The following is a 12,595-nucleotide window of genomic DNA, read 5'->3' as shown; positions in this document are numbered from 1 at the left end:
CCCCCTCCTCCAAACTCTGCCCCCACCCATGCCCTTGTGGGATCCCCCTTTACATTTTTTCCATTTCCACATCCTTAAGGTGGTTACAAGCGGCCTATAAAATGTGACACATGTGAGGGACACAACTCATTTAAATAACAAGAACCGCCAAACATAACTTGACTGGCTTGCAGCACAAGTACTTCTCGAGATGAAAAAAAAGTGTTTTTTTTAAAAAAAGCAGTGACTAAGAACACCACAGTATCGATAAGCAAGGCATGGATGCTCCGCGGTGCACCTTGTCGGGACGGTGCAACAGACACTTTTTTGTTTCTTCTTTGCTTGCTGAAGACACTCCCACCCCACCCCTGTACAATCTGTTGGCAGGATTGAGGCGTTGCAGGAAACTTCCTTGTTTCTGTCTCTAGAAACAAAGAACGTTTTCTTTTTTAATGAAGATAGTTCTATTTCAAATTGGAGTCTCCATTCGCCCCTCCTCCCACCCCCTCTCTTATTGTGGTAATTTGATGTGTAACTTTTCGAGCTCAGCTGCCTTACAACCTTTGTGGCGTTCAGTCGAGATGGGCGCCCCTCACGCCGAGCTGTGCCCAAGACTGGCACTTCCCATATGACTGATTTTGAGCTGCTTTCGCAAGAGCAGATACGGAAGCCGTTGATGTCATTATGTTTAAAGCGCCCGCGAGAGGAAGCAGCCTCCCTGCCGATCGTGTTGCGCACTTGACTTTGAAGCGGCTCCGGCTGGGATCTCCGTAGGCAACATGCAGCACCTCGAGGAAGACTTGGCGGCGCTGGAGGAGGCTGACGATGTCTTCTGCGAAGGTACCCTCTCCCCCGTGTATTTCCCAACCTTCCTTCTGTTTGTAACCGTTTTAAAAGAACATGCGTGTGTTCGTGATGTGAGTTGACCGTTTGCATTTTTCATTGAGAGCTCATCAAATCTTTTGTTTTGTAACACCCATCCATGACATTTTGAGGAGATTAGTGTACGATGTTCCCTTTGGCAACTGTCCATGTTATGTTTCGGGTCCAGCGGATCGGAAAAATTGGCGGTAAGAGGCATTAAAGACTTTTTGTTGTCAATGCGCTGGAATCTTGTGGGATCCGCCTGAAATAACCACCTGGCAAATGCAAGCCGATTCCAGACGAATCCACTGTAAAGCCCTCCTGCAACTGTCGATCATGGAAGCGGGAATACTCTTTTCTAGCAGCTTAGTAAAAAAATGAAGTAAAAAAATGAAGAGTGTATATGATTTGACCTTTATTTTAATCTAGGCGTTCCACAACATAGAGGAAAATTTGAAAATGGCACATAGGGGACTTTTTGTCAAATGGAAGTTGACCAGTCCGTGAAAATGCCCATGCCAAGTGGAGTACTATGTACCAGGTGTCTGTAACCTGTTGCTCTGCAGATGTGTTGTGCTACAGTTCCCATGATGCATCACCATTGACTATGCTGGCTAGGGCTTATGGACAGGGTAGTCAAAAACACCTGGAGAGCTAGAGGTTGCCGAGCCCTAAATAGCTTGCGACTTTCTTTCCCATCCGGCACACATACCCACCGGATCATCGCTTCTATTTTCTGATTAATGTAAAGCCTTTGTTTTCTTTCAAAAGTAGACTTGCACTGTGTAAGCACCTTTCAACACACTTGAAGTGCTGTGAGGTCCAGAGCAAAATCCGTCCTGAAGTGTGTTCATAAATGCCGATGACGGGTAACGACTTATACTTTGCTGCGTTATGTTAGGGTGTATGAGGCTTCTTATGCAGAGCACGCAGATACCTGAATCCTCTCTAAGGGTGATTGAGGGAAGAGTCAGGACCACACACTGAATAGCTGGATACGCATGGAGGCAATTCCCAAAGTAACGCTGACTTACACCTGACTTCAACTTGGAGAAAGCTGTTTCATTCACAAAGAGGTTTCTAGGGGTAGCCCTGACTTACTCCTGACTTACTGCTTGTGAGGAGTAAGTCAGGGTTACCCACAGAAACCTCTTTGTGTGTAAGTCTGAAATATTTATAATGTAGGACGAGCCCTGATTTCGGGGGGGGGGAAGATGGAGTTTGGGGTTTTGAGATAAGCACTTCTGATATGTGCTGCTATTTAGAACACCACGTATGATACATTAAGTGATAGCTTCAAAGGGGATCCTGACAGGCACCTCTGTGGCATAGACAGGAGTTTAAGCTTGATCCCAGTATTGACCGGGAGCGTGTCGAGGATTCCTCCGAAAGTAGGAGCAAATCCCGTTTCTTTTAAGCCTTCTCCAGATGCATGCCGACACCGTCCAGCTAGTGCTCTCACAGGCATACATCAACTTATGTCATGTTTGCGGCTTTCCTTTCTGGGGATTTGTTGTCTGTGATTACTCTGGTGTACTGTATTACCTTGGTTTGTTGCAGATTGAATGCACACTGCTTTGTCAACCAAATGTGTGTAGATACTTCATAAAAACATCTAAATGAGTAACATTTTAATAAATGCAATTGACGTAATCAAGACTGCCATTGATTAGACATTCCAGATGTTCCTTCCATATATCGCAGAAAAGTTCTTTCTTGTCTCTTAATCTCATAGTCATTCTCTCCAGTCAAGCAGATTGCAATGCTCCTGTGTGAGCTTTTTGTTGGATTTCCAGTGATGGGGAGGTGTGGGGGTTTTGGGGGGCGGGGGGTTCTGGCCATTATCATCACTGTCTTGGCCTACAATGTTGTGCATGTGCAGAAGTAAAGGGCCACTTAACTGGACATGATGTTGAACAATGGAGCTACAGAGACTGGTCTCACAGTTGAGCTTGACACCAAACTGATGAAAAGGTGTCACAGTCTTCCATTGCAGTAGCCTATCTCTAACTTGTATCACTTGCATGACACGCACTCTAAAATAATGGGTGGTAATAGCCATGCCTCTGAAGGATGTAGATTAGTTTAGCAACAAAAAAACAGCAACATATGAGAAAGTGGTGTCCAGGGGCAGGCCTGGACTGGTGCAGAGATAACAGAGATATAAGGGCTCTAGGGGGGGTTGGGTTTTTCTTACATTTTTAACTGGGTAATTTACCCTTAGAAATGATGGTAGGCTCCTGCAGAGGAATACATAAATCAGGTCACATATATATCCCCTATGTAACGGAAGGCTACAAGACCTAGTGCATGTTATACTTATGTGTCCTGTTATGCACATAGAAAGGGGATAGTGTTAACATCTCTTGTTATATGTTAGAAAGTGTGTACTGTTGAAGAGGGATGGCTCTTTGAATGATCCCCAGTAAGCAGCTTTCTTTTCGATTGTGTACATTTGTTGTCATTATTTGAAGTGAAGATGGGAAAACTGGTAATAGAATGAACATTTATGTGATGCTTCGTTTTAACAAGTGTTATTGGTATTGAGTGTTGTACCATTATTCAAATATCTGGTAGGGTTCTCTAAATAAATGATTGATTGATTGAATAGCGCCCTGATGCCTAAGGGTTTTGTGCGTGCTTTACAGATGAAATAAATAAATAAATAAAATGATTAATATGCAGTGCTCCTGGCCGGAATGGCAACCAGAGTTGTCTTTTGCTGCTGAATGCCTCCCTGGATTGGTCTCCGGTACTAGTCCCAACCTCTCCTCTTGTAGTCTTTCTTTATTCCAACAGACTCCCCCTCCCCAAACTTCCTCTTTAATTTTTTCTCCCTAGTGTTGCCGTGCATGCTTTTGGCATTAATAATATTCACAATTCGACAGGTAAATATTTAGAAAAAGGTGTGGTGTTCACCAGAATGCATGTATGTGTCTGTTGCTTGCAAGAAGTCAGCCAGCCCCGTGCCCAGCGAGCGGATTGATAAAGTGGTTTGAGCGGAGTAAAGACTTGGGCCTAGGCCATAACTTCCCCACAACAGTATAAAACAATAACTCTCCGGGGAAATCGTTTTTTTTTTATTTAAAATTGTTCTTGAATTAACAACGAAAGTGTTAACTTGGTGATGCTTGTTATCCACCGTCATGCGCCTGTCAAGAAAGATGAGCCTGGAAGTCCTAGGCCTGTTTCCATGGTGACTCTTGTCTAGTAGGAATAAAAAAAGAAAATCTGAAGCAGGACCGATAAGTATGATTCACATAAAAATCAAACCCTCTTTTATGGCAAGAATTAGAAAAGCTCATTTCTTTGCCATCTGTGTAATTTGACCTAATGAGTGTTGCCTTGGGTACCGCAAAGCTTCCCGAGCAGCGCCTCAGTTTAATGTCTGACGCGGATATCAGATCGATGCACGGGCCTTTGTTCAATTTCCTTTTCGTTCACTATCACACATTTTATTAATCTATGTGTTTATTTGATTTTCTACCCTTTTTGTCAGAACGTTGAGCCCCTGAAGGAGGAACAGAGAGCTCATTTCCAATTGGTATCTGTCTCTGAAGAAAGTACTCCAACCTCTCTGTCTTTGGACAACAGGTCACATTTTTTCTGTTGCCCTTGGCGATTCAGGTGGCTAGTGATATCAATGTGATATATAAGCAACAACAACAACAAAGCGTCGCTATCCCCTTGGGCTCCTGTCTGCATTCTAGCATCCAGTTACAGGTGTGTAAACGCCGCACGTGCATCATTCTACCATGATGCTGTCTGACATACATGGCGTGGGATCCTCTCAACTACCAGTGTTTAGGACGTGTTGTATGGCAAACATGGAGCGGGCTCCGCACCACTACCAGTGTTGAGGAAGCATCGTATGGGATCCTCTCCACTAACAGCATTCAGGGAGCACCATGTGACAGACATAGTGTGGGATGTTCCTCACCATCAGTGTTCAGGAGGGATTATATGGCAAACATGGTGTGGGATCCCCTCCACTACCAGTGTTTACAAAGTATCATTCAGCCAATAAAGTGTTTAGGAATGCAAATATAGCGTGGGCTTCTCCTCTCCACTACCAGTCTTTTGGAAGCATTGTATGGCAGATATGCTGTGGGTTCCGCTTCACTACCAGTGTTTAGAAAATATCGTATGCCAGACATAGTGTGAGATCCTCTGCACCAACAGTGTTTAAGAAGCGTTCTATACAAACATGGTGTGGGATGCTCTCAACTACCAGTGTTCAGCAAACATCAAATGGAAAGCATGGTGTGGGATCCTGTCCACTACCAGTGTTTAGGAAGCATGGTATGTCAAAAATGGTGTGGAATCCTCTCCACTACCAGCGTTCAGGAAGCATCGCATGAAATGTGGTGTGGAATCCTCTTCACTACCAGCGTTCAGGAAGCATCGCATGAAATGTGGTGTGGAATCCTCTCCACTACCAGCGTTCAGGAAGCATCGCATGAAATGTGGTGTGGAATCCTCTCCACTACCAGCGTTCAGGAAGCATTGCATGAAATGTGGTGTGGAATCCTCTCCACTACCAGCGTTCAGGAAGCATCGCATGAAATGTGGTGTGGAATCCTCTTCACTACCAGTGTTTAGGAAGCATCATATGCTAACGCGTGTTGGATCCTCACCACTACCAATGTTCAGAAAGCATTGTTTGGCAAACATGGTGTGCATTAGTCCTTGAAGTTATGGGAAAAGCTCATCCGTACCACCGGTGACACAAGAATGAATTAACTGAACGATGAGCCCATAGGAGGAAAACTAGTAAATAAATATGACTCCTTCTGCCGTCAAGCACCCACTAAGCATGCATTTATACACACTCAATACACACTACAAGTGACATAAACAATGTATTTGAAAAGGCCAGTACCTTATAATTATTCCAACCTGTAAGCATGCGACCTAATGGAACAGATCCAAAAATGGAATGTCTATCAGTACAATAGTCCTAGTCGGAATGACTCCATCAGCAATTGAGGATGCAGTGTGCTGACTTACAGCAGGTGGTTACAGTACAGTTTCTAGACAATGTTCTACACAAGGCGAAACACCAGACTAGGCCACCACATTGCTCTTCTACTGCTACCCCACACTGCACTACCTCTCCAACATCTTTAAATAATTGCTATTTTATTAACAACTAGCTGTCCCCGGCCACGTGTTGCTGTGGCTCAGTCTGGTTAAATGGAAAAGAAAGAAAAGAGAAAGTGCACAGTTCTAATATGTTTAATTTCACAATGCCTGTGGGTAGTTTTTAATGGATCTGGCGGTTCTCCAAGTTGAGGCAGTTTAATTTTCTCAGTGGTGCAACACATTCCTTTCGTTTCTCCATTAAATTTCAGAGCCTAGCAATAAGGACACACTTCAGTCATTGTGCCGATGAGAACATGCCGGCTCAAACTATTATCATCAGCTGGGTTGTACTGGAATGCAAGGCGATTGTAATGGAGTGATTGCTGAGCACAGAGTCATGTTTGACGCTGATCTGCTGTTCCACGTTGACGTCTTTCAGCCACTCTCAGCCTGTCGCGTTCATTCTGTTGAGAACGAAGCAGATCTGAAGATGCAGAGCGCGATCGCCGTGCTCACAACCGTGCATCCTGAAGTCTGGCTGCACGTCGCTCTGCTGCTTCCTCGGCACGTATTTGAGCCATTCCAGCGTGTGTTGCTTTTACGTCCAACAGATGGCGCTGTTTTCAGTAAAATATTTAGTATAACGTGTGTTGGTTTTACGTCCAACAGATGGCGCTGTTTTTCAGAATAAGCATGTTTTTACCTGTCACAGGTGTGACATCTATGTATAGTAGGTATATAAAAACACGTGCCTATTTGAATGCAACGTTGTGTCCAAATTTCAAAGCAATCAGTGAAGAACTTTCGGAGATTTAAGATTTTGAACAAACGAACATTTACATTTTTATTTATATAGATTGAATTCCTTTTCATTAGCCTGTGTACATGGTAATGTCTACATAAAGGTGTAGCAAGATCCAATCACCCTCATCAATTGGTGAAAACAGCGCTTAGAGTCACTCCAAGTGCTCCAATGGAAGAATAGATGATGGGTGCAATGCGAAATAAAGGGAAAAGAGTGTTAGACAGTGGAGATGGAGAGGACAGTTTCCAGCTATTTTAAATAAGGTTGGGTCAAAAAGAGGGCCTTGTAGTTACTTCAAAGTGCTATGGCGTAAGAGAAGAAGAATAGGTACGCTGTGAGGTAGAGCAGTCATGCTGCCAGAAGTTATGAGTATCCAGAAAAATTATAACAATATGATATGATGTGATATGGCATTTATAACGCGCCTATACACAAGTGTTTCAAGGCGCGACGAGGCAAGGGAGGGGAACAAAGGGAGGACGGACAGCGATCCTACTAGGCCAGTTGTCATTCAGATTGCACATGTGCGTGGGAAGGGGGCAGGGAAAGTGCAGTACATGGCAAGATGATAACAATAAGTAAGTAGCGGCCAGCATGTGGCAAGTGCAAGGATAAGTGCAGACATCAGGTGTCAAGGACTGGGAGGGGGACTGTAGGGATCCAGAGACAGTCCCCAAGTTCGGACTTTGCCAGGTGGGCAGTGCAGGTGTGAAGCATTGGCGGGGTGGACCTGGTCCTGAGATCAGAGGGTGTCCAGGTTAGCCAGTGCAGTTTCCAGTTGCACTGGGAGGTCAGCAGAGGAAAAGCAGAAGCAAAGAGAAAGGTTTTGATGAGATTCTGGAACCAGAGATTGTTCTCCTAAAGTTTAAGGGAGATAGGGAGGCTGTTCCAGAGGGAGACACCACCCGAGGATAGAGATCTGCCACCAACTCATTGCTTGGAGAAGCGACTGACCCTGAGAGAGTTGGAGGCGGATGAGCGAAGAGCTTGAGAAGGGAGATATTTAGGAAGAGATTGTTGAAGGTATTGAGGCCCCAGGTCCCAGAAGGCCTTGTGGATGATGCAGAGGGTTTTGAACTTAATCCTCGCAGCCACTGGGAGCCAGTACAGATTTCAGTCCTGGAGAGATACGATCCCTGGGCTTGAGGCCAAGGACAAGTCTTGCAGTCTGGATAAGTTGCAGAGGTCGGAGAGTAGAAGCAGGCAGATTTAGAAAGAGGCTGTTGCAATAGTCCAGCCTAGAGAGAACCAGAGCTCTGGAGACAGTGAGCTTCTGGAGGAAGGAGAGGAAAGGAAGAATACCTCTAAGGAGATGAAGCTGGTAGTGTGACTTCTTAGAGACGCCAGAGATGTGAGGAGAGAAGGAGAGTGTGTAGTCGAAGATGACCCTAAGGTTTTTAGCCTTGCAGGTGGAAGCAGGAAGAGGGCCAAGAGAGGCCGGCCAGAGAGCTGCAGGGAAGGAGGGAGCCGGTGTGCCGATGAGGAGAATCTCAGTCTTACTGACATTAAGGCAGAGGTAATTGATGGCACATCACTCCTGGATTGCAGACAGACAGTCAGAGGTGAGAGAGGGAGTGGAGGAGGCCAAGGGTAGCCTGGAAATGAGCTGGGTGTCATCCGCATAGCACTGAAAGTTGGGGCAGAGAATGGCGATGCAGTGAATGAGGAGTGCCAGGTATTGGTTGAACAGCCAGCGAGAGAGGTTAGACCCCTGGGGGACACCACGACTAGAGAAAAAGATAGCAGAGAGGAAGGACCCAAGTTGGACCTGGGAGGGTCGGTCAGAGAGGAAAGAAGTCAGCCACGCCAGAGCCTGACCAGTGATACACAGGGCATCACAGAGACGGTTGAGCAGGATGGCATGGTTGACAGTGTCAAAGGCAGAAGAGAGATCAAGCAAGATGAGGACACGGGGTGTTAGAGTCAAGGTTGGAGAGCATGTCTTCACAGATGTTCAGGAGAGCAGTTTCCATGCTTCTGGCAGCTCTGAAGCCAGACTGATGGAAGATTAAGCTGGGAGATGGCCAGTTTCTCCAGGAGCTTGCCCAGGAAGGGAGTGATATAGACTGGGGAATATTTGGCCGGTCAGGAGTAGTCGGCAGAAGGTTTCCTAAGAAGAGGGTGCACAAGGGAGTGCTTCAGAGGGGATGGGAAGACTCCAGTGGCGAAGGAGTGATTGCAGAAATCAGCCAGAGCAGGAACCAAGGAGTCTGCAAAATACCGGCCAAATGATCTGAGTGCATGAGTATTTAATGGCAAAATGGGCAATAGAGTACCAGAGTATAGGATGGCAATGCCTTGAAAATGGCATGCGTACTTAGGTATGTGATGGTAATAGCTGTCTCATGATGTACATCCCAGATGGATATCTCATATGCAACCTGCTCTTTTCGGGAATGAGATGATTCCATGCAACAAGTTTGAAACCCTGGTCGGGTTGACCAGACCCTTCATTCTTCTGAGGGTAAGGAATCACGAGCTACTAGTGGGTAATAGCATAGATTATTACAGTGCTTAGACACGATCCATCTACAGGGAGCACGATCAAAATCATCATCAAGTTTGTATTATATGATGCAGGTATAAGTCCAAAATATTGAAATGCTTTTGTGAGTTGCTGTTTTCTGATGGTGAAAGCTGGCAATTTGTGTGAGGACTTGGCAATGATGTGAGTACCTTAATGTGTGATGGCAATGCCTGTTGTATGTTGTGAGCATGTGAACATACCCTGGCAAAACCTAGCAAATGATGATAACTGGGAAATGTGACTGTAACACTAGGCAAATCATGCGCGGGCTTGTGAAACCAATGCTTACAATAGCGAAGTACTTCCACAATAAATACAACCTCAAATAAAGGCACTTTTCCACTTAAGTGCAATCCAACCAACCTGCAAACCTTCATCCACCCTAAACCATTACACTCTGATGTTTACAAGTCCTGGCCTCTTTGCCTAAAATATAAAGGTCAGCAGCAAACATATTGGGTAACAATATTGCTTTTTTTGTCAATATTCTTATGTGTTTTACCTCCTAGCAAACTACATAATTGGGCAAGGTGACTACGTATCACATGATCATGTGTTCTCCAGTCCTGGGCTTTCATGTAACAGACTACTGCATTCTGGTAGTTGTAGCCTTTTTTTTCATTTTTTTTTTTACTTGATTAACAAATCCCCAAAAAGGTTTTTCAAAAGAAACCCCAGTCATTGTCCAGATGACATGGAGTCCCTCATCTGATCAAACTAAAACATCACAAAAACATGAAAATGATCCTAGACATCTGCTACACGACCATAAACGAGTTGCAATTCCTCCCGTTCTCATATATGACATCTTCTATTGGCCCCTTACTTCTACAACCATACACCCCTACCCCGACAACCTCCTACTCCTGCAGGCAGTCTCTGGCCCTTTTGATTAAGCCATAAAAAGAAAAAAAGCCCTTCTTAGTCCTTTGCTGCACCAAACCGCTCCACACCTTCCTATATAGGTATTGTCCCTGTGTAGCAGTGATTTGTCTGCTTCACGGTGGGGCGGGGGGGATTGATATGGGATGGGGAGGCTTCTGTCCTCTGCCAGCATGTTGCTGCTGCACGTTAATGCAAAGTCTAGATGCTCTCCTAGTTGATAGATTTGAACAATGTCCCCAATGCACCCATTCCCCAATGGTGCCCCGAGCCGTTGCTCAATTTGTCCGGCACCAGAAACGGCCCTGGGTAGGCACGTAAGACACAAATGTAACTGAATATGTACCATTTGCCAGGATTAGTCGAGATGTACCAAGTCTGCTGCTAACTCCTTGTATCTGCTACTAGTTGGTAGACTATGATCTTTGTAAAGAGGATTTGGTTTGAGATGTTTATGAACAGCTGACCGGCACTGCGGTTAATCCCTAACTGTCACATTTTCTTAAGGTAGGGTGTTCATTTCAGAGGAAAACACACAAGACCATCCGGTAGGACACTGCCCTCTCTAGTGCATGTGCACAGCACAGATTATTCACACATGAGTAAGCTTTCACCCATTGCCCTGTCGCTCTGCAGTTGAAGACACTCTGTTCCATGTATCTACGATTATGACAGGTGTTCACTGAGGAACCATATTTTGAGCTTCTTCCTCTGAGCCATGCACCAGTTTAATAACAGAATGGCCCTTCTTCTAGCATTACGTTGACTGGCCCCTCAAGCCCATCAAAATCAGGGCCCCCAGGCTACCCAGGCTAGTCTCCCAACGGAAGGGCCATAGCCAGGATTCAAAGCACCCATATCTGCAGCATTTAAAATCTCCTATCCCCAATACTCTGCAGCCTTAGGTTCTTCAGATAGCCCAACCAATCAGCTCACACTTTAACCTGTGCACATGCGTCATCTCACAGACCGCATCAAATATCTATTCGCCCTGCATTTGCCACCAGTAATGTAAGAGCCCTTCCACGGAGAAAGAACAATTGCTAGCAGCATGTTCAATGGGAAGGCGCCCACTCAGGAGAGTCTATGATCACATTTACCAGAGGAGTGGTTAGCATGCACATGTCAGGCTATGCCCACAAAGACGGTACAACACCAACATGCTTGGTCAATTCCCCTTTGATCAACAACAACCCCAGAAACATGTTTCTGCCTGGTTGAAGGCCATCAGTGAGGTGAAGCTGTGCCGCTCTAGGCTCAGAGAGCAAGTGGTACATGCTCGGATTATGCTTCACAGCCTACGGTGAAACCCAGGCAAAAATCACTCAAGCAGGTGTTTGCTCGTGCTTCAGATCACCATGCCTTACCATAGGATACATGACCATCTGCATACCAGTCAGGTCCTGCCCGCAGAGTCCAAGACCCAATTGCGAGGCAAATCGCCTCTGAACAAAAGGACCCACCTCAACCCCCCGACACACGTTCCTCCCTAACTAGTTATCACGGAGTGATTCCCCCTTCAGCATGCGCCTTACATCACTCAACCACAATGAATAAACTCGCCTGCATAGGCCATCAATGATATCAATATTCATTCCTGACCTTGCCAACTTACCTATGCAGTCAACTGCACAGTCATCCCACAAACCGTCAAAACCATTGTGGAAATGACAGCGACAAACCACATATTTCTCAAAACCTCTCTTGCGCAATTTAGAATCAAATTTGTGACAAATCGAGGTTATTTGAGCACATGTTCGTATGGAAATCATATTGAAAGGGGCGCCCGCCTGCCATACTCTGCCGGGGTCCATACACATGAATGTGCAAAGTTGTGGGTCTGCAAAAACATAGTTCTTCTTGACTTTCATGAGTATTTTTTTTTTTTTATTGATATGGCTGAATTAAATCAACTTTACAATATATTACCTTAAAATTCACACAAATAAATTCATACAATTAAATACATCATCATAAATTAAATCAATCAATTCTCTACAAACCACATTTTAACTCGTTAGACCGAACACAATTGTCACCTTTGGAGACATGTGATCATTAATTAGAAGACAAAAAATAGAAAAATAAAAAAGAATGTAAAAAGAAAAAGAAAAGGAAAAGGAGAAAAAGTTTTAAAAAATGCAGCATACTTTCTCGATATCTAACTATCAGCAAAGAAAGAAAAATCAATGAATACACTTTATGATGGTCAAATGACACATGTCAAGCACATTCTTTAGTCTGAGAAATCCATGTCTGGTTCTTAGGTAGATGTTACTATTAGCCCGACTCTGAAGTAATGTTGCCCTCTTTAAGATTTAGATCGTATAGAAACCCAATTGCTCTAATCCTCACATGAACTAGGAAACCAGAGTGGATGATCTTCCATAAAACATCGGAAGAAAGATCCCTATAAGGCTGCATGACTGTTCAATTGTGGGGCTTTGATTACA

General features: G+C 44.8%; 1 protein-coding gene across 7 annotated transcripts in view; it reads left to right on the top strand.

Moving 5' to 3' along the window:
* The window catches only part of RIPOR2 (RHO family interacting cell polarization regulator 2), a 1,323,029-nt gene that overhangs the window by 385,378 nt on the left and 925,056 nt on the right, over positions 1 to 12,595 (top strand). The window contains exon 1 of one of the 7 annotated variants that reach the window (XM_069613631.1): positions 427 to 819. The exons of the other annotated variants lie outside the window; for them this stretch is intronic. Coding sequence (XP_069469732.1) covers positions 759 to 819 — 61 coding nt within the window. The 5' untranslated portion in view covers positions 427 to 758. Of the gene's footprint in view, positions 1 to 426; positions 820 to 12,595 lie in introns of those variants that run through there. 7 annotated transcript variants of the gene reach the window in all.

Source organism: Ambystoma mexicanum, chromosome 5p, assembly GCF_040938575.1.
Source record: "Ambystoma mexicanum isolate Mex_15411 chromosome 5p, UKY_AmexF1_1, whole genome shotgun sequence".
NCBI lineage: Eukaryota > Metazoa > Chordata > Amphibia > Caudata > Ambystomatidae > Ambystoma > Ambystoma mexicanum.
The sequence above is the reverse complement of the archived record's forward strand: the minus strand, read 5'-3'. Positions and strand labels throughout refer to the sequence as shown.